Source organism: Mustelus asterias, chromosome 2 (assembly GCF_964213995.1).
Source record: "Mustelus asterias chromosome 2, sMusAst1.hap1.1, whole genome shotgun sequence".
In the NCBI taxonomy this organism is placed as follows: domain Eukaryota; kingdom Metazoa; phylum Chordata; class Chondrichthyes; order Carcharhiniformes; family Triakidae; genus Mustelus; species Mustelus asterias.
Genome location: NC_135802.1, coordinates 39,615,961 through 39,638,744, shown reverse-complemented (window position 1 = coordinate 39,638,744; position 22,784 = coordinate 39,615,961). Strand labels below are relative to the sequence as shown.

General features: G+C 43.6%; 1 protein-coding gene across 5 annotated transcripts in view; it reads right to left on the bottom strand.

The window, feature by feature from the left end:
• The window catches only part of mpp7a (MAGUK p55 scaffold protein 7a), a 449,393-nt gene that overhangs the window by 26,530 nt on the left and 400,079 nt on the right, over positions 1–22,784 (bottom strand). For all 5 annotated transcript variants that reach the window (XM_078233768.1, XM_078233807.1, XM_078233798.1 and 2 more), the window contains 3 exons: positions 20,209–20,289; positions 7,617–7,710; positions 6,987–7,095 (listed from right to left, as the gene is read on the bottom strand). In XM_078233768.1, coding sequence (XP_078089894.1) covers positions 6,987–7,095; positions 7,617–7,710; positions 20,209–20,289 — 284 coding nt within the window. The remainder of the gene's footprint in view (positions 1–6,986; positions 7,096–7,616; positions 7,711–20,208; positions 20,290–22,784) is intronic.

Below are 22,784 nucleotides of genomic sequence, written 5' to 3'. Positions count from 1 at the left end.
GCCGCTCATTGGTCCAACTAGACCATTCGTTGTATCCCCCCATTCCCAGACTGCTCATGTGACTTTCCAGGCAAGTCTTAAACGATGTCAGCGTGTCTGCCTCCACCACCCTACTTGGCAGCGCATTCCAGGCCCCCACCACCCTCTGTGTAAAAAACGTCCCTCTGTGTAAAAAACAGATAGAGGATTGGTCGACTGGCAGAAGGCAGAGAGTGGGGATGAAGGGGTCGTTCTCAGGATGGCAGCTGGTGACTAGTGGTGTGCCTCAGGGGTCAGTGCTGGGACTACAACTTTTCACAATATACATTAACGATTTGGAAGAAGGAACTGAAGGCACTGTTGCTAAGTTTGCAGATGATACAAAGATATGTAGAGGGGCAGGTAGTATTGAGGAAGCAGGGGGGCTGCAGAAGGACTTGCGCAGGTTAGGGGAGTGAGCAAATAAGTGGCAGATAGAATACAATGTGGAAAAGTGTGAGGTTATGCACTTTGGAAGGAGGAATGGAGACACAGACTATTTTCTAAATGGGAAAATGCTTAGGAAATCAGAAATGCAAAGGGACTTGGGAGTCATTGTTCAAGATTCTCTTAAGGTTAATGTGCAGGTTCAGTCGGCAGTTAGGAAGACAAATGCAATGTTAGCATTCATGTCGAGAGGGCTAGAATACAAGAGCAGGGATGTACTTCTGAGGCTGTATAAGGCTCTGGTCAAACCCCATTTGGAGTATTGTGAGCAGTTTTGGGACCCATATCTAAAGAAAGATGTGCTGGCGTTGGAAAGGATCCAGAAGAGGTTCACAAGAATGATCCCTGGAATGAAGAGCTTGTCATATGAGAATCGGTTGAGGACTCTGGGTTTGTGCTTGTTGGAGTTTAGAAGGATGAGGGGTGTTCTTATTGAAACTTACAGGATACTGCAAGGCCTGGATAGAGTGGACGTGGAGAGAATGTTTCCACTAGGAGGAAAAACTAGAACCAGAGGGCACAACCTCAGGCTAAAGGGATGATCCTTTAAAACAGAGATGAGGAGGAATTTCTTCAGCCAGAGAGTGGTGAATCTGTGGAATTCTTTGCTGCAGAAGGCTGTGGCGGCCAGGTCATTGAGTGTTTTAAGACAGAGATAGATAGGTTCTTGATTAATGAGGGGATGAGGGGTTATGGGGAAAAGGCAGGAGAATGGGGATGAGAAAAAAATCAGCCATGATTGAATTGCGGAGCAGACTCGATGGGCCGAGTGGCCTAATTCTGCTCCTATGTCTTATGACCCCACTGAATGGGGCATTGAACCTAAACTGGGGTTCTCAATGGGCAGAAAACCCGTCGCAATTAACCCAGACAGCCCCAATCAGACCAGCCAGGAACCCGTTGATTATGCAAAACTGCTCATTGTAATCTCTTCAGCAGGCTGAAAGCCCGATTGAGTGGCCTCCCATGATGCACCTGCCTCCCCAGCAGGAAATGCACTGGGGGAGGGGGGGGCTTTGGTGATGACCTAACATTCGTGGATCTATCATGGTGGACTCTGAGGGGGATCACAGAGGTATGTGCAGTGACTATGTGCCCCTCTGCTGCAGCCAGGCTACAGAGGTGCCCAAAGGACCTGGGAGGACTTGGGCCGGGGGAAGGGATTGACCTTGGGACTTTCCCCTGGGATGGAGATCTAGCTTTGGGATACCTGAACATTACTCTTGGCATTACTCTCTGATCTTTCATTCTGCTCAGTGTACTGTGAAAACTTTGAAGTGACCTGTTCAATTTAATTTCCATGCCCCTGGACACCTGGAAGACTTGCAAATCACAGCACTCCTGACTGCAGAAGGGATCCCCTTTTCTCTCTCCAAGAAGCTGCAGGTGTCGGAAGCCCCTTATGAAGTCCTTTGACTCACAGAAGTCGCTTTAACTGGGGGGGAGGAGAATGAAAGATATCTTTCCCCACAGCTGCTCACTCAGTTCTATATCTGTAACACTGCATTTGTTTGAAATCTCTGAGCCTTCCTAGAAAGATCAAAACAATGGCCAGTTTTTGATGTCTTTTGAAATTCATTGCCAGTCTTTGAAGACATTTGTCCTCATTCAATTTCACGGTTCAGTACTTTGAATAAGCCTTTGGCTGATAACTTAATGGATTTTTCACAGCATGCTCCAGATTTGTTTATTGATCTTTTCCTTCACAGTTGAATGAATCTGAAGTACCCCGCTTTGTTCCTAACCGCAATGTTTCTAAACATCCTAGTTCTGCATGACAGCAGCAGGCAACCTTAAAGCAATAAAGACTTTTATCTTTTCTAACTGCAGTGTCGACCCCCAGGTCTCTTGGAGGACCCTCCCTCTGCAGCCTGGCAGAGGGACATATGAGCAGATTACTTACTTGCTTGACAACCGCGGCCTCCCCCCCCACCGCCCCCCACCCATCCAACCCGCTAGATCAGGATGTCACCATCGGGGCAGTCCAAGGTTTGGCACTGCCAAGCGGCAGGACCAGGAAGAGGATGCTGGGTCTGAGGGGACCCTTTAGCAGAGTCCTTGTCTGGTTGTGGGGGGAGGGTTGTATTACCCTCACACCTGCATGGTGCAGGGGTGACCTACTTTCTCGGGGGTGGGGGGGTGGGGAGTGAGGGTCCCCCCTGTGCTGAGGGGTTGAATGTGTTCCCCTGGTCAGCTAGTTGGGAGAGGTGGTGTCACCTCTTCTGTTGTGGGGAAAGGGGGCCTGTGGCTGTATGCTGAGATCAGGGTGCCCTTTAAAATAGTGCCCTGATCTCTGAAATGCATGGCTGGCCATCGTATTTCCCATGATGCATCAATTTCTATTGATCAGGTGAGTCCTACCTACCAACTCCAGTGGGAAACACTTTGGATTTCCTGCTGGAATGGGCATTTAGGAGCAGAATCGCAGCCAATAACAACTTGACAAAGAGGCTAATGGTGCAACATAAATTACATAACAATACAATTCATTTAAACACTAAGGGCGGAATTTTCCCGTCCCATCCGCCACGGGAATTGCAAAGGTCAGTTGACATCGGGCAGGAATTTCCGGCCTTGGGGTGAGCACCAGAAAATACCGCCCTAAATGTTTAAAGACCTGGATTTTTATCCTCGAGCTGGGGAGCGGGAGGATTCCCAGCTTGCCCATTCACCTCAGGGGAAAGTGCCTGGAAGGATGCAATTTGCATCGTGGGGGGGGCAGGTGGTTATGAGCTGGCGTCCGGCCAGCGGACCTGGGAAAAAATTTGGAGGCAGCCACAAAGACTTCTGGGTGCCAATGCACTGTTCAAAAGACCTGCATCAGTGCTATGGGACTTTGCCCAGTTAACATACAAAGACCTTCCAGCTTTCACCCTCCCACACATTCTGCATGCCCAATCATGGCCCTTATATCCCTCATGTCAAACCATGCCTCGTCCCCCAATAATTTATAGAGCCCCTCATGCCAAGGTACACCCCTCCATCCAACCCACATGGCCACTCATTGGATGAAGTGTATAATACAAAAGCAGGAATGTAATGATGGAACTGTATAAAATACTGGTTAGGCCACAGCTGGAACTTTGTGTACAATTCTGCTCACCACATTACTGGAAGGACATAATTACTCTGGAAGAAACAAGAGGAGACTTACAAGAATGTTGCCAGGGCTTGAAAATGACAAAAGATTGGATGAGCAGGGATTGTGTTCCTTGGAACTGAGGAGGCCGTGAGGTATACAGAATTAAAGTGGGGCTAAATAGGGTAGACAGGCATATTTTTTTATTCATTTACAGAATGTGGGTGTCGCTGGCTAGGCCAGCATTTATTGTCCATCCCCAATTACCCTCAAGGTGGTGCTGAGCTGACGTCTTGAGTTGCTGCAGTCTCGTGGTGTAAGTACACCCACAGTGCTGCTAGGGAGGGAATTCCAGGATTTTGATCCAGCGACAGTGAAGGACAGGCAACATGTTTCCAAGTCAGGATGGTGGCTTGGAGGGGAAATTCCAGGTGTGGTATTCCCATGTCTCTGTTGGCCTTGTCCTTCTAGATGCTAGCGGTTAGGGATTTGGTGATTCCTGTGTGAAGAGCTTGTAGATGGTACACACTGCTGTCATTGTTCGTCAGTGGTGGATGAAGCATTTGTGGAAGTAGTCCTGGTCAAGCGGCCTGATTTATCCTGGATGGTGTCTACTCATCCAGGGAAGTGGAGGTATCCCATCACACTCCTGACTTGTGGCTTGTAGATGGCGGTCAGGCTTTGGGAGTCAAGTAGTGAATTACTTACCACAGGATTCCTAGCCCTTGACCTACTCTTGCAGCCACAGTATTTATATGGCTAGTTCATTTCAGTTTCTTGTCAATGGTGACCCCCAGGAGGTTAATAATGGGAGATTCAGTGATGATAATGCTATTAAATGTCGAGGGATGATAGTTGGATTCACTTGTTGGAGATGGTCGTCGCCTGCTGTTTGCGTGATGTAAACATTACTACAGATGCTCGGTTTCCCCTAGTGGAGAGGTAAATTACCAGAGCATAATTAGGGTGACTAATAGAAGGATTAGAGGGGACGGGAGGGAAAATTTCATCACCCAGAGGATGGTGGAAGTTTGGAATTCACCTGGTTAGGTGGTGGAGGCAGAAACCCTCAACTCATTTAAAAAATACTTGTACCTGCACCCAAACTACTGTAATGTGCAAGGCTATAGACCAGGCACTTGAATGGACAGCTAGATTTTTATTTTTTTCATTTTCGGCCAGCACAGACACGATGGCCGTAGTGACTTATTTCTGTTCCTTACCCTTTCTATGGTTCATGTCCCCTACGTCAAGCTGTGGTACTACCATGTTCAGTGTGTCACTATACACAGTATAGAAGAAACAATGAACCTTATAGTGACAATAGGACGTGTAGTAAATGTAATTCATTCATAACTTTTCACGGTGTTAAAAATGTCCTTTTACAAAAGTGTTAATCATCTATATCCTATCCAGTTTCAATAGCTGAAACTACAAATACTTGAAACATTTTAATCTTGTGTAAATAAATATTGTGCAATTGACAGCAGAGATCAGAGAGCGTGAGCTGTCAATTAAATGATGGGTTTTCTGTGCTCATGTATTTCAACACACTCAACGATGTCTGAACTCTCAGCCAAGCCTTAATATATATTCTTGGCTGAAAACATAGATATCTTTCAGTGAGCATACCTTGTCACTAGAGCATGTGGGATCTTGGAGGTTGTTTCGAGGGCATAACTGGTAAGGGGGCTGAGGGTCTATAGCTTGGCATTGAAGGCATAAGGAGCAATGGGCATGGGTGGAAGAGCATAGCTTGACAGAAGCCATGAGGGTTCATGGGGGGCATTCCCTGCCATATCTTGGCATTGCAGATGTGAGGAGCAATGGGGAATGGATAGAGGGGCATAGCTTGGTATTGGACATGAGGGTCCATAGGTGTTGTTTAGGTGCATGTGGTGGGGAGGCATACCTTGGCTTGGGGAACAAGAACTCTTTCAAAGGTCCCCTCATACAAACTATGGTTCACAACACCACTGAGTTGCTGCAAACCAGACTCATTAAAACCCTGGCCTGACTCCATGCAAGTCAGGAGTAAAGGGTGCGGGCCTTTGGCCTTAACCAGTCGACATCCTTAAAAACGCACTTCAGAAAATCAGAAACCTCAAGAATGTGGTAGGGAATGCTGGAATCTGATCCTGACTCTGAAAATCCAGTCCAAATATCACTGAAAATGACTTCAAAAAACCATTGAACAATTTAATAGTTTCACATGTATATACCGATCACTTAAAAAACTATTTCTGATCTGCAAAATTTCTGTAATGTGCCTGCTAGTCCATGTATGTCTAGCAATATGAGTGCAATTTGAAGGGCCTTACCAAACCAATACAATTGGTGGAATTTGACAATCTTGACCTGGGGGCATGGCCAGTTTGGGTGAGGCTCGATTTTGGTGAATCAAATCGAATCAGTGGAAATAATCACAGAAAACACAAACACAAGTGTATTTTGGTGTAATTCACCTATGCATAAAATTCACAGATTTCCTGTGCTAGTTTAGCCGATCCCACCCAGATTGTGCTAATGTTATGGATTTTCTGCAAGGGACTAATGAACTATCCTAATGATTGAGTTAGAAATATACTTGTTTCCTCTTGGGTTGTACAGAGGATAGTCACTAAAGACAGAAGGTATATTCATAATGTACCTTTCACATCCTCAATGATTACACAAAAGATTGTGCCCTTCGAACAAAAATGGTTCAATTCCTCTGTACTGTCCACACATATTGTCCCTTATGCATAGTTTATTTAATATTAGTTATTGCTTGGCTGCATTGCACTAGTTGGCTTTCATAATTTTCCATTCAAATTCCAGATCTTGGCCACACGATTATAAACAGTCCTATCCAATAAGAAAAAATGAAAATCTGAAGGAAAATTATTTTAGACTGTTCAACTTGGTCATCAGTAACTAACAGTTGGAATCTGGAGGTAAGTCACATGGCTTCCATCTTGCCTGGTAATGTTTGCACAACAAGAGACAAAAATAGGGAAAAAATTGTACTCTAGCCTCTGGGAAGATTGGCATGTTTTCATATGCTTAAGAGTTGAAAGACAATTTTGTTGAACAAGGTTAGTGAATTAAATAGTTGACTGAGCAAACAAACATCTGAGAGATGACCTCAATACATGCAGAGAAGAGTTCTCTCAGGGCATAAATTGCCAGTCCTGTTCTCCTTCCACTCCTTGGTTGTGTTAGAAGAGACTACAACAAGTGAAATGCTTTTTTGCTACATCAAAACTTTTACTTATTGCTATAAATTACAGTAGGATAATTAAGTTGCAGTATGTAAGAGTACCTAGATTAAAAGAGTTTAAATAATTTGAGTGTTATTACTTTCATAGTTATTCAACATGTACCACCGCAACTTTCGCATATTCATGAAGACTAACAAACCAAAAGGTCTTGTGTGTTTTGAAGGAATGTGTTTACTTACATGACATTGTACATCCAATAGGCATACTTTATTCTTGGCCAATACATGTCGAACAGAATCTATGCTTGTTCCATACAAGTTTCCTCTGTATTCTCCATGTTCAATAAACCTGGAAAAATCAGAATCAAAATAACATTGATCAATTGTTGACCCATACTTCTTTATAGACTACATTTATTTAAAAGTTGAAGGTACATATAATGCATATACATAGGCAATTTATAGTTATGAACTACATTTAATCATTTGAAGTCAGTGAAATAAATGAAAACACAACTTGTAGTATAAACAGAAAATACTCCATATAACTAAGTAACTGCTTATAACTGCTTCTGCTTACATAAAAATACAAACACATATCAAACCTTCATAGAACACATCAAATTATTTCTAATAACTACTAATTAGATTTTGAATGTATGACACAAGTTTATGATATGAAGAACACAGTGCTGCCAAGTTTAAGAATTCGATAACAGAATAAAATGGTAACATTTAATTCCCTGAGCAACTTGCCAATCTGATTTCCCAAGTAACCTATTGTTCAAATATTCCGATACTTTTCATCACTGCATCTGAAACTTTCCAGATGTGTTGGCTGGAAATAGAGTATGCCATTTTTCAACTTACTTGTTATTTTGTACATCTGTCTCAAACAAGTGCTTGGAAATAAAATGATATTCCACTCCATCAGTTTCCTGGCTTCTTTTTGGCCTCGTTGTATCTGTGGATGACAAAACACAAAATAAATATCTTCAGCATTGCCAATGTTAGGATGGTTGTTCAAAATCAGTTTAAAATATCAGAATCAAATACTATTGATGCCATGAGCTTCTTTAAAAGCCTAAAAAATTTAAACTTTTGTTGATTCTAAACAACCGCATGATTTTAGTGTAACCAAAGCAACAAGTTTGTAAAATGTTTCTATTTTGCTGGAGCATTTGGCAATCATTCCCGTCTACAGAAACATAATTAATGCACTTGAAAGTTTCTGCATGTTGTTGAGTGCAAAGAGTTCCTAAATTAAAATAAATTACAACTGACATATTGCCTTATATAATCCAGTATTATTCTGACTACTAACAGAAAATCTAGCAATGTTGTGTGATCTAATTTTAATGTCACCACTGCTGCTATTCAGAAATATGGCAAACTGTCTTTTTCCTCAGCATAGTCATTTTTAAAGCCAAAATATGAGGCACTGGATTGGTATTTTATGCAGTAGATTGAAAAGTTTTTCCTTTATAGCTCATAAATGTCAGGATGGCTTCAAAAAGCTGACAATTATGTGGAATAAAAGGAATAATATCATACATAGAAGGGAAATCCTTGCTGATTTGAGAAAAGTAATTAACTACGTATTGTTTCTTCCACCTGAAGAATACCACAGAAGTATATTTCTTTCGACTACAAACAGTTTTATACATGGCACACAAGTGACACAAAAATCATTAAACAATGATTTTTTCATGCTTCCACTGCACATCCTGAGCCTTTTAAAGTTACATTTTTTAAAGTCAAAGAGACAGCATCACATTTCATTAAATATTTCATAAATGTTCCTGGCAAGCACTCCATGTTTTGAATAGAACTGGCTCCTGTGTGAAATACTGCAGACTAACCTTTTCTCTTGTGATTAACAGTAAAACGAGATAGTAACAAGAGGTACAATGATAATGGAAAAGAATTGAATCGCTTGCACAGAATATAGGGAGTGTAAAGTTAATACCATAAACCAGAGTGATTTTTGGGATGTAGCCCAATGTAAAGGTTGGCTAGAAGTCTTTAATTTTTGATGAATTATTGTGAATCTTTATTGCTCCGTGGAAAAGTTGCAATGTTGGTCAACCTTGACTGGTTTCTTTTTATTGCTTTCTCAATCAGTACCAAAAATCTACCAGAGAATAAATATCACTCGTTCTAACTTTTCCTAAAGGAATTAAAGGTGTGACTTTACAAATTCACTCTCTGGCATGGAGCAATTCCCACAATATTAGTGAATGGAAAATGTTAGAATGGGGGTGACTGAATTTCTCATGCATTTTGGCAATGCCTAAAATTACCCCATAAATCTTAATAATTGCCATTAATCCTCTCCATTCAAAATAAAATTACTGTTTCTAGTTTTTATTTTCTTTACTTCAGCAGATATTTTTAAAAAGTCTTGCTAACATAATATTTATGAACTATTAAAGATGGATGCACAACCACCATGGTTAATTAGTGACACGAGGGAATGGTTTGCATGCTTCCTATTTGACCGCTGCCAATTGTTGCCAATCAAGTAGCACCAAGTGTTTCAATTTGTACAGTAACCAGTGCATAAAAACAAAAGCAGCAAATCTTTTTTTCCTTGTTCAATGTACTACCTAAACTAGGAAATTCAACAAATCCAAGCAAAAACGTTATTAATGCAGCTCATACCAAAAGGTACCCAAATACAATTAAATTTAATAGGGGTATAATTAAAAAGCAATAGAGCAGACAAAACAATTTCTGTGTGAGCGTTTCAGTGAGGATTGGACAGAAAGATGAATTCAAACTATATAGGAAGAGAGGAAAAATACAGGGTGAACAATTTCTATAGCTTGCCCTCCATTTTGCTCATTTCTGTATAATCTCCCAACGCACACTGTTAATCTGGAGCTTTTATTTAGCTACTTTATTTTCTGAAAGGCTGTGTTCATTCGTTTGGAGACAATGGGCACGATCTCACCGGCTTGACACACCAGTCAATCAGTGTGGTAAGCAGGAAAGATAGGGAGAGGGGCCTAAAATTTGATTTGCACCCAGTGCAAATTGGATTGCTTATCGGCAGAAAGCTAATGGCATTTGCTACCAAATAAACCTGTTGGACTTTAACCTGGTGTTGTTAAAACTCTTACTGTGTTTACCCCAGTCCAACGCCGGCATCTCCACATCAAGCCTAATGGACAGGCAGTGTCCTCCGGGGAGTGGTCATGCAAGGGTGGGGGGGGGGGGGGGGGGGGGTGCTGGTGAGGGAGGAGTTCTGCAAGGGAGGTGGACATGTAAGGGAGAGGTTGTGCAAAAAGGAGGGGTTGTGGGGGGGCTGGCTATGTAGGGTGGGTCATGGAGGAGGTCACGACAGCGGGGGTGGGGGCATGTCAGGCTCCGCCAGCAGACTCATCTGGAAGTCCTGATGCCCTGACGCTGGCGACCCATGTAAGTGTGTGTGGGGCGGGGCGGGCAGGGGAGCTGACGATGGGATTGTGGGAGGGTGAGAGGTGGTCACTCGGTCCAGTAACAGATCAGGGCAGCAGCGCAATGGCGCCTGAGTGCTCTGAAGCCAGCTTCACTGGTGGACTTAGGATTCACGCACCCCCCGGCCGGCGCAAAGCTCCCAGCTGTCAAAGAAATCGACAGATTCCTGAAAGATTGCAGTGTCAAGCCCACCCAAAAGGGGGCATGCAGGACTCCCGTTTTCACGCTGTTGTGACACTTATGGCGCTAGCTTACAAAAAAAGTTCTAAGTGCCGAACAAGGAGAAAACAGGAGAGAAAGACGCCATTCTTTTCAGCAAGCCACGAGTAGCAATCCTACGGCACTCAGTGCAAAAGAAAAGCCCCAACGATTCTCCCCAGTAAGCGGGGGTGGAGGCATGGACGAGGATGCTAAACTCCCAGTGAAGCCAGCTGCAGAGCTCTTGGGGCGTCTTGCACAGATGCCCTGATCTACCAGTGAACTGGGAAATCTCCTGCCTCATCTCGTGCTGGTCTCTCCCCCAAATCCTACCTCCTTGCCGATCACCGCCCCCCCCCACTCCCCCTCCCCTGTTAATCATGTCATTTCGGGCATCAAGCCGTTTTCACCAGCAAAACAAAGCTGGTAACATCAGGTGACACAAGATAGGCACACGGAGCACACTAGAATGATAGGGAGTGGGATAGCTTGATCTTGGTTTCAGATAAAGCTCGGCACAACACTGTGGGCCGAAGGGCCTGTCCTGTGCTGTACTGTTCTATGTTCTATGTTGGGTGAGGCAAAAGTCCGGGTCAAACTGGATTTTTAGCCTCTCTCACAATCTTACGGGCTCACTGAGTCAAATTCAACCCTTCATTTTATTCAGATTTTTACTTTCTGCTTGATTGCACCTTTAAGTGTTTGATGTTAAAATGGATTGAAAGTGTTGTGTATGCGCAATGTGGGGTGTACTATACCAAAAACAGAAATAGAGAATTTCAAATTAATAACTACACTCCAAACAATCTAAAGGGAACTTTACTTAACTAATCAAATAATTGAACAATAAACAGATGTATGATCTTCTAAAATCCTGCTGCATCTGAACTAAGGGCTGAATGACTTTCAGATAAGATTCAAGAAACCTGTAGATTTTCTGTCATAAGTTTAATTCTTTGAATGACCTTGCTGTTCACAAGTCGGCTGCATTTCCCTATGTCACAACTCAGACTACACTTCAGAAGTGTTCATTGAGCTTTACAGTGCTTTGGGAGGTCCTAAGATTGTGAATGATGCTGGATAAATGCAAGTCCTCTTTAACAATTATCCACATTTAATGAATAAAACCTTGGGAGATTTGTCACAAATCGGCTTGATGATGTATATCTAATCCACATCCCTTTGAAGGAAAGAGTCATTCCACAACAGCTTCTTGACCAATAGCAACAATAAATGTTCGATGTACATTTGGAAGCAAATATTCTCAATTCTACCAGTCATCTAAAACACTGTTTAATTTCCATTGACATGGGTCATGAAATCTTTCAATGTTTATTTAAAACTTAGAATCATAGAAACCCTACAGAGGCCATTCGGTCCATCGAGTCTGCACTGACCACAATCCCACCCAGGCCCTACCCCCAGATATTTACCCGTTAATCCCTCTAACCTACGCATCTCAGGACACTAAGGGGCAATTTTTAACCTGGCCAATCAACCTAACCCGCACATCTTTGGACTGTGGGAGGAAACTGGAGCACCCGGAGGAAACCCACGCAGACACGAGGAGAATGTGCAAACTCCACACAGACAGTGACCCAAGCCGGGAATCGAACTCAGGTCCCTAGAGCTGTGAAGCAGCAATGCTAACCACTGTGCTACCGTGCCGCCCCAATTGTCAGTGAAAGTGCATTATAGTTATAAGTTAACAGTAGTCGCACTTAAAAAAATGTTCTGATAGGCCTTCGCTAGTTCGATTATTAATTATGCACATACAAGTTCTCCTCCGAATCTTCTGGCGGGCTGCCAACTGATTCGAATGCCCTCTGCCAGCTGATGAGTTTGAAGGTCTCGGCGCCATATTTGAATACCAGTTCAGCACACTTACATCAATCTCTCCAGCTCAGTCTTCACCAGACCATGCAGAATATTAGCAACCCAGGGGGAAAAGGCAAGTAGCTTCAAGAAGATGACTGTTTCCCAATTCAACCACACTCCCAGAGCCCATCAATTGTGAGGCACCCATGCCCACTGCATCTGGAGTCTGTGTATTCCCTTCCAGTAAACATGTTATCACTTTGACCCCCTTGTTTGTGAGCTTTTCATGCATTGCAGCCTTTGGAAGGTAGGAACGGAAAAGGTCATTCAGCCCATCAAGCCTGTTTCGCCATTTAAGGAGATCATGGCTGACCTGTGGCCTAACTCCATGTACCTGCCTTTGGCCCAAATCCCTTTGCTTAACAAGAACTTATCTAACTAAGATTTAAAGATAGCAATTAATCTAGCATCAACTGTCATTTATGGAAGACCGTTCCAATAGATAGATGTTGGCCATTGGAAAGGTACAGACATTAACACCCAAGAGAGCTTGCATACAACGTTGGGTGTGAGTAGCATTCATTGTGTATTTAGGTTTTTGTTGGAAGGTTGCATTGTTTGCACAAACTTATCAATGTGTCATTCTTTAGATGGAATGTTAAATTGAGTGTCGGCTGTAGATTTGGATGGATGCTGAATGTCTAATAGCACAAGAGCAGAAAGTTCTCCTGGCTTCCTGGCCAACATTTCTTTTCCAGCCATTATCACGAAATCTCAGGAATTTGCTAGTGCAAAATGACTGCTGCCTCCAATCACTACATTTCAAAAGGTGATTCATTCAGTGAAGTGCTTTTGATAGGAAACAGGAACAGAAGTAGGCCATTCAGCCCTTCAAGCCTGTTCCGCGATTCAATGAGATCATGGCTGATCTGTGGCCTAACTCCATATAACTGCCTTTGGCCATATCCCTTAATACTTTTGCTAAACAAAAATCTATCTATCTCAGATTTAAAGTTAGCCCAATCTAACATCAACTGCCATTTGTGGAAGTGAGTTCCAAACCTGTACCATCCTATGTGTGTAGAAATACTTTACAACATCTCGCCTGAATGGTCTGGCCCTAATTTTTAGACTATGCCCTAGTTCTAGAATAGAACAACGAACAAAGAACAGTACAGCACAGGAACAGGCCCTCCAAGCCTGTGCCGATCATGATGCCCTAACTAAACTAAAAAACCTTCTGCCCTTACTCAGTCCGTATCCCTCTATTCCCTCCCTATTAATGTACACATCCAGGTGCCTCTTAAATGCTGCTAATGTGCCTGCTTCCACCACCTTCTCTGGCAGCACGTTCCAGGCACCGACCACTCTCTGTGTGAAAAACTTCCACTGCACATCTCCTTCAAATTTTCCTTCTCTCATCTTGAACCTGTGCCCCCTTATAATTGACAGTTCCATCCTAGGAAAATCCCTCTGACTATCCACCCTGTCTACGCCTCTCATCATTTTGTAGACCTCATTCAGGTCTCCTCTCAGCTTCCGTCTTTCCAGTGAAACAATCCTAGTTTATTCAACCTCTTCTCATTGTCAACACCCTCGAGACCAGGCAACATCCTGGTGAACCTTCTTTGCACTTTCTCCAAAGCTTTCACTTCCTGTTAGTCTGGTGACCAGAACTGCACGCGATACTCCAGATGCAGCCTAACCAAGGTTTTATATAGCTGCAACATGATTTCCAAACTCTTGTACTCAATGCCTCTGCTGATGAACGCAAGCATGCCATATGCTTTCTTAATCATCTTGGCCATCTGTGTTGCCACTTTTAGGGAACTGTGGACCTGCATGCCCAGATCACTCTGTATGTTGATGTTCCTAAGGGTTCTGCCATTTACAGTATCATTCACACCCAAATTTGATCCTCCAAAATCCTCGCATTTGTCCGGACTGAACTCCATCTGCCATTTCTGTGCCCAAGTCTCCAATCTATCTACATCCTGCTGTATCCTCTGACAATCCCCAACTCAGCAACTCCACCAATCTTCATGTCATCGGCAAGCTTACTAATCAGACCATCCACTTTTCCTCCAGATCATTTATATATACTGCAAATAACAGAGGTCCCAGCACTGATCCCTGTGGAACACCACTAGCTACAGATCTCCATTCTGAAAAACAATCTTCCACTGCTACTCTCTGTCTTCTATAACCAAGTAAGAGTTTTAACAACACCAGGTTAAAGTCCAACAGGTTTATTTGGTAGCAAATACCATTAGTTTTTGGTGCGCTGCTCCTTCGTCAGATGGAGTGGAAATGTGCTCTCAAACAGGGCACAGAGACACAAAATCAAGTTACAGAATACTGATTAGAATGCGAATCCCTACAGCCAACCAGATCTTAAAGATACAGACAATGTGGGTGGAGGGAGCATTAAGCACAGGTTAAAGAGATGTGTATTGTCTCCAGACAAGACAGCCTGCAAGTCCAGGAGGCAAGCTGTGGGGGTTACTGATAATGTGACATAAATCCAACATCCCGGTTTAGGCCGTCCTCATGTGTGCGGAACTTGGCTATCAGTTTCTGCTCAGCGACTCTGCGCTGTCGTGTGTCATGAAGGCCGCCTTGGAGAACGCTTACCTGAAGATCAGAGGCTGAATGCCCGTGACGGCTGAAGTGCTCCCCCACAGGAAGAGAACAGTCTTGCCTGGTGATTGTCGAGCGGTGTTCATTCATCCGTTGTCGTAGCGTCTGCATGGTTTCCCCAATGTACCATGCCTCGGGACATCCTTTCCTGCAGCGTATCAGGTAGACAACGTTGGCCGAGTTGCAAGAGTAGGTACTGGTACCTACTCTTGCAACTCGGCCAACGTTGTCTACCTGATACGCTGCAGGAAAGGATGTCTCGAGGCATGGTACATTGGGGAAACCATGCAGACGCTACGACAACGGATGAATGAACACCGCTCGACAATCACCAGGCAAGACTGTTCTCTTCCTGTGGGGGAGCACTTCAGCAGTCACGGGCATTCAGCCTCTGATCTTCAGGTAAGCGTTCTCCAAGGCGGCCTTCACGACACACGATAGCGCAGAGTCGCTGAGAAGAAACTGATAGCCAAGTTCCGCACACATGAGGACGGCCTAAACCGGGATGTTGGATTTATGTCACATTATCAGTAACCCCCACAGCTTGACTCCTGGACTTGCGGGCTGTCCTGTCTGGAGACAATACACATCTCTTTAACCTGTGCTTAATGCTCCCTCCACCCACATTGTCTGTATCTTTAAGATCTGGTTGGTTGTAGGGATTTGCATTCTAATCAGTATGCTGTAACTTGATTTTGTGTCTCAGTGCCCTGTTTGAGAGCACATTTCCACTCCATTTGACGAAGAAGCAGCACTCCGAAAGCTAATGGTATTTGCTATCAAATAAACCTGTTGGACTTTAACCTGGTGTTGTTAAAACTCTTACTGTGTTCACCCCAGTCCAATGCCGGCATCTCCACTTCTATAACCAAGCCAGTTCTGTATCCATCTAGTCAGCCCACCCTGAATCCCATGTGATTTTAGTTTTTGTACCAGTCTGCCATGTGGGACCTTGTCAAATGCCTTACTCAAATTCATATAAACCACATCCACAGTCCTTCCCTCATCAATTAGCTTTGTCACCTCTTCAAAAAACTCTATCAAGTTGGCGAGACATGACCTTCCCTGCACAAAAGCATGCTGTCTGTCACTAACTAGTCCAGTTTTTTTTACAAATGTGCAAATATCCTGTCCCTCAGTATCTTCTCCAAAAGAACAAAGAACAATACAGCACAGGAACAGGCCCTTCGGCCCTCCAAGCCCGCGCCGCTCCCTGGTCCAAATAGACCATTCTTTTGTATCCCTCCATTCCCACTCCGTTCATATGGCTGTCTAGATAAGTCTTAAACGTTCCCAGTGTGTCCGCCTCCACCACCTTGCCTGGCAGCGCATTCCAGGCCCCCACCACCCTCTGTGTAAAATATGTCCGTCTGATATCGGTGTTAAACATCCCCCCCTTCACCTTGAACCTATGACCCCTCGTGAACGTCACCACCGACCTGGGGAAAAGCTTCCCACCGTTCACCCTATCTATGCCTTTCATAATTTTATACACCTCTATTAAGTCTCCCCTCATCCTCCGTCTTTCCAGGGAGAACAACCCCAGTTTACCCAATCTCTCCTCATAACTAAGCCCCTCCATACCAGGCAACATCCTGATAAACCTCCTCTGTACTCTCTCCAAAGCCTCCACGTCCTTCTGGTCGTGTGGCGACCAGAACTGGACACAGTATTCCAGATGCGGCCGAACCAACGTTCTATACATCTGCAACATCAGACCCCAACTTTTATACTCTATGCCCCGTCCTATAAAGGCAAGCATGCCATATGCCTTCTTCACCACCTTCTCCATCTGTGACGTCACTTTCAAGGATCTGTGGACTTGCACACCCAGGTCCCTCTGCGTATCTACACCCTTTATGGTTCTGCCATTTATCATATAGCTCCTCCCTACATTATTTCTACCAAAATGCATCACTTCGCATTTATCAGGATTGAACTCCATCTGCCATTTCTTTGCCCAAATTTCCAGCCTATCTATATCCTTCTGTAGCTTCTGACAATGCTCCTCACTATCTGCAAGTCCTGCCAATTTTGTGTCGTCCGCAAACTTACTGATCACCCCAGTTCCACCTTCTTCCAGATCATTTATATAAATCACAAACAGCAGAGGTCCCAATACAGAGCCCTGCGGAACACCACTAGTCACAGGCCTCCAGCCGGAAAAAGACCCTTCCACTACCACCCTCTGTCTTCTGTGACCAAAGTAAGAAGTTTAACAACACCAGGTTAAAGTCCAACAGGTTTATTTGGTAGCAAAAGCCACACAAGCTTTCGAAGCTCTAAGCCCCTTCTTCAGGTGAGTGGGAATTCTGTTCACAAACAGAGTTTATAAAGACACAGACTCAATTTACATGAATAATGGTTGGAATGCGAATACTTACCAGTAAAAGTATTCGCATTCCAACCATTATTCATGTAAATTGAGTCTGTGTCTTTATAAACTCTGTTTGTGAACAGAATTCCCACACCTGAAGAAGGGGCTTAGAGCTTCGAAAGCTTGTGTGGCTTTTGCTACCAAATAAACCTGTTGGACTTTAACCTGGTGTTGTTAAACTTCTTACTGTGTTTACCCCAGTCCAACGCCGGCATCTCCACATCATTTCTGTGACCAAGCCAGTTCTCCACCCATCTAGCCACCTCCCCCTTTAAAGCTTCCCCACCACTGACGTGAGGCTCACTGGCCTATAGTTTCCTGGATTATCTCTGCTTCCTTTCTTAAACAAGGGAACAACATTGACTATTCTCCAATCCTCTGGAACCTCACCTGTGGTCAAAGGGGATGTGAAGATATTTGTTAAGGTCCCAGCTATTTCTCTCCTTGCCTCCCGCAGTAACCTGCGATACATCCCATCATGCCCTGGGGTCTTGTCTACCTTAATGCATTTTAGGATTCCCAACACTTCCTCCTTCGATATATTGACATTCTCTAGAACATTCACACACCTATTCCTGACCTCAACATCTGTCATGCCCTTCTCCTTGGTGAATACCGATACAAAGTACTCACTAAGAATCTCACCCACTTCCTGTGGCTCCACTCATAGCTTCACTCCATTGTCCTTGAATAGGCCTATTCTTTCTCTTGCTACCCTCTTGCTCCTAATATATGCATAAAAACCCTTGGGGTTCTCCTTGACCCTGTTTGCTAAAGGTATTTCATGGTCCCTTTTAAGCCTCCTAATTCCACGTTTAAGTTCCTTCCTACTTTCACTATATTCCTCAAGGGCATTGTCAGTTTTTAGATGCCCAGACCTATCGTATGCTTCCTTTTTCTTTTTGACGAAGCTTACAATTTCCCTCATTATCCATGGTTCTCGAATCCTGCCATTTCTATCCTTCATTTTTGTGGGGACATGCCTGTGCTGTACTTCAATCAACTGGCCTTTAAAAGCCTCCCACATGCCAGACATAGATTTGTCCTCATATAGCCGCTCTCAAAACACTTTCCCTTGTTCCTGTCTAATTTGGGTGTAATTGGCCCTCGCCCAATTCAGCAACCTTACCCGAGGGCCACTCTTGTCCTTATCCATAACGACCCAAAATGTTATGGAATTATGGTCACCTGAATCTCCAACCAGTGGAAATAGTTTATCTACTCTGTATTTTACTTTTGGTATCTTGAAGACTTTGATCAGATCACCCCTTAACCTTCTAAATTCGAGAGAAAACAGGTCTAATTTGTATAATCTCTCCTCACAATTAAACCCCTGAAGTCCAGGGGTTTAGGGTTAAACTAAGCCTTGTCGGGGTCTAGCTTCCCTCCCCTCGGTGTTCCTTCTGCTTGCCATTGTTCTTCTCCTCCATCCCTCTACTTGCCCCTCTCCCTACCATCGTGAGCCCTCACCCACAGCCTCCCACATCTTGCACAGCCCTTGCCCCCTTGTCTTTGATAGGCCACAACCCCCTCAGCCCTGGCCTTCCTCACACTCCACACCCAGTCGAAATTTGGACCATGAGTTCCACAGCACAGTTCTGTCCAGATAAACACTGCTGTGTGGCATCAGGATCAAGGAGACCCTTGTACACTTCAATGCTTGGAGCAGTATTGATCTGACTCAGTGACACAGGAGGGTCCATGGGTCCAGCAGCTCAGTGCTGTCCATGACGACCAGTTTGGCATAGAGATAGAGGCAGGAACCAGTCTGCCCAGTGAACAGCACATCAGGAGCAATGCAGCACTATGGCAGAAAGCTGTTGTACTCACCTTACAGTCTCTGGTGAAATAGAGATGCCTTGTGCACGCCTTTCACTAGTAATTTGGGCTTGACGCGGACGTAAATTCTCGTGGGTGTGACGCAAGATTAAAAGGCCTGATGGGATGCCAGCGGTCTGCTGTTTTAATGACCATTCATGTGTTGCAAAGGAATGCAAATAACATTTGTACAACCTGCCAGGGGGAAGAAAGACCCCCCCCCCATTAGGGGAATTGCAATAGGATTTTAGGCCGGCAGGTTTGACTTTTTGTTGACTCCCACCAGATTCAACACATCCGCCCGCAAAGGCTGGTTGGAAGAATTCTACCCATGGACAAAAGAGCTAAATTTCAGAAGTGAGATGAGAGTAACTGCCCTTGACGTGAAGGCGGTTTCTGACTGAGCATGCATGAGGAGGTTCTGGTAAAATTGAAGTCGATGGGAAAGAGGTGGAAAACTATCCACTGGCCGGAGTCATGCCTAGCACGAAGGAAGATGTGATGATTGTTGGGGCCAATTATCCTAGCTCCAGGACGTCACTGAAGACATCCCTAGGCATTTTCAGCTGCTTCATCCCTTGAACGTGAGGTCAGAAGTGAGAATATTTGCTGATGAACGAAAGGTTGTCAGTCTCTAACTGGTTTGTACCAAAAACTTGGAGGTCTGGTCCAGGATCATAACAGGCAGCAGCTGCATGGAAAAGTCATCACATGCAAATTCCCCCAAAAGTCACACACCATCCTGATTTGTAAATGTATCACTGTTTCTTCATTGTATCTGGCTCAAAATCCTGGGATTCCCTTCCTTACAGTACTGTGCCTGTATTACAGCTGTTCAATATGGTAGTTCACCACCACCTTCTCAAAAGCAATGAGTGATGGACAATTAATGTTGACCTTGCGAGTGCTGCACACGCCCTGTGAATGAATCAAAAAATTCGAAGAATCTCAAGAATGACTAAAAAATATTGAGCTCGAAAGCGACTGTTAAAAAATAAATGTTGTTGACAAATAATTAGAAGACCTTTTTGATGATGGACAAACTGAGTAAATGAAACTCAATAGGTTTGACACTTATGTCATTGCTGGAGGGTATAAATAACTCTAGGTTATTGTTTAAATGGAGAAAGAAAAATGTCTCATACTCACGTGGAATTGTTACACCATAGTGCTGTGAGTCACTAATCAACAGTTTTCTTTTAAGCTCATTCAGCCCAACTCCTGAAGGACCTACAAAAGCAAGAAGAGCTTTTAAAAATCTCAAACTATAGCTGCAGAAATGTTCCCTTCATTAGAGACCAATAATGTTTTTCTTTCATTCAAATTTGTACAAAACAGTTATAAACAGCCCCATGCTACTACTATTTACTTTACGAGAGTGTGATAATCAACCAATCTTTGAGTACAATGCTATTTGCATATATACAGACTTGAACCCTGATGCATATACAAGTTACCAAAATCTCCAATTTACAGGATTTCCCTTCACAGGCAAAAAGAACATTTTACATTTCAATGTAAAAATTTCAATGATTATTCTTCCACACCTTGGCTTACAACCCTCACCACCACACCTACCCCTTTCCAGCCAGCTGCTTGGCTGTAGCAGCTCATATACTATCAATTCCAGAAGTGGATTGTACGACACAGTCCATAAATGTACCCAACACTTCAGTTTTTTTAAAATCACATCTCAAGGCCAACACCTTGCTGTAAGTTCTGACAAGCTTTCCAAAGATTTAAGCTGTTAGAGGCTCCTGGGCTATGCGTAGAATGGTTCAATAATCTTCAGTAAAAGCTTGCCAGACAGTTTTACTGTTCCTTCCATCATTCTTATAATATTCACCTGGCCTTTAAAAATGTAATACAACTTCAATCCCGAAGGGCCGTCAAAAAATGTAAGTATTAGATGGTTTCTTATGTTCTTGCACTCTGGATAAAATGTAATATAAAAGTAGTCAGCAATTTAAATGTTTTGAAAGTCTAGGTACAAAGGAGTAATGACAGTGAGTCCAAATGAAGGGCCTCATTGAAAATGTTATGTTTTTCAGATGATAACTAATTTGCGCATTTTGAGCATCATCTGTCATTATTTCAATTTCCCGTACTCAGGAACAAAGGAAAGCACAGAATTGGAAAAGATTCAGCTCTACATCTGGCTGGTCCCAAACTAGTATCTTTCAAATCCCCAAATCCCTCAAATATCTGTCTAATCCTTAATTATTTCCATAGGATCTGTTTCCACTACCTCTCTGGGTAGTCCATTCCACATTCACTGGGTAAAGCAGTTAAATCTAAATTGACTATGCACTTCCCTCTTCTGAGCTAGAGCTTCAAGATTTTGTTCCTTTTCCATGCTGTTACAATCGAGATTATGCTTACTGTTTCTCCCCCAAATCAACCATCATAATGTACATTTTGAGAAAAAGCTGTTCTAAAACAGAGTAGTTTTCCCCAGGCAGTACCACGCTGGTTACCCATAAGCAGGTGTGCAATCTGGAGCCTTGGTGTTGACAACTGTTTTAGAACTCTGTTAGTCTGAGAAGAATTTTTATTAACCAATGTTAATATCTAAGTACTCAGTCAAGGGATCAGGTTATGTTGGCTAAAGCAATAGAAAAGCTGCAAGGAAGAGGTAACTTTGTCACCTCTGATGCGGTAGATTGTACAGCAAATCAATCCTTCTACTTTAAGAATCCTAAATATACTGGAGTACACATTTACTTTATTTTGTAATAGTATGCAGACCCAAGACATTTCGGTGTCTTTTGTTATTGCAATGGAGAGGGATTGGGCCGTACGGCAGGGCAAGGTTTACAATTGGGGGAGAGGTAATTATGATGTGATTAGGCAAGAATTAGGGGGCAAATGTTGGGAACAGAAACTGTCAGGGAAAGGAACTAATGAAAAGTGGAACTTTTTCAAGGAACAAATACTGGGTGTCCTTGATAGGTATGTCCCTGTCAGGCAGGGAGGAAATGGCCGAGTGAGGGAACCATGGTTCACGAAAGAGGTGGAATGTCTTGTGAAAAGGAAGAGGGAAGCTTATGTAGGGATGAGGAAACAAGGTTCAGATGGCTCGATTGAGGGTTACAAGTTAGCAAGGAATGAGCTGAAAAAGGGGCTTTGGAGAGCTAGGAGGGGACATGAGAAGTCCTTGGCGGGTCGGATCAAGGAAAACCCCAAGGCTTTTTACTCTTATGTGAGGAATAAAAGAATGACCAGGGTGAGGTTAGGGCCGGTCAAGGACAGTAGTGGGAACTTGTGTATGGAGTCAGTAGAGATAGGCGAGGTGATGAATGAATACTTTTCTTCAGTGTTCACCAAGGAGAGGGGCCATGTTTTTGAGGAAGAGAAGATGTTACAGGCTAATAGGCTGGAGGAAATAGATGTTCGGAGGGAGGATGTCCTGGCAGTTTTGAATAAACTGAAGGTCGATAAGTCCCCTGGGCCTGATGAAATGTATCCTAGGATTCTTTGGGAGGCAAGGGATGAGATTGCAGAGCCTTTGGCTTTGATCTTTGGGTCCTCGCTGTCCACGGGGATAGTGCCAGAGGACTGGAGAATGGCGAATGTTGTTCCTCTGTTTAAGAAAGGGAATAGAAATGACTCTGGAAATTATAGACCGGTTAGTCTTACTTCGGTGGTTGGTAAATTGATGGAAAAGGTCCTTAGGGATGGGATTTACGACCATTTAGAAAGATGCGGATTAATCCGGGATAGTC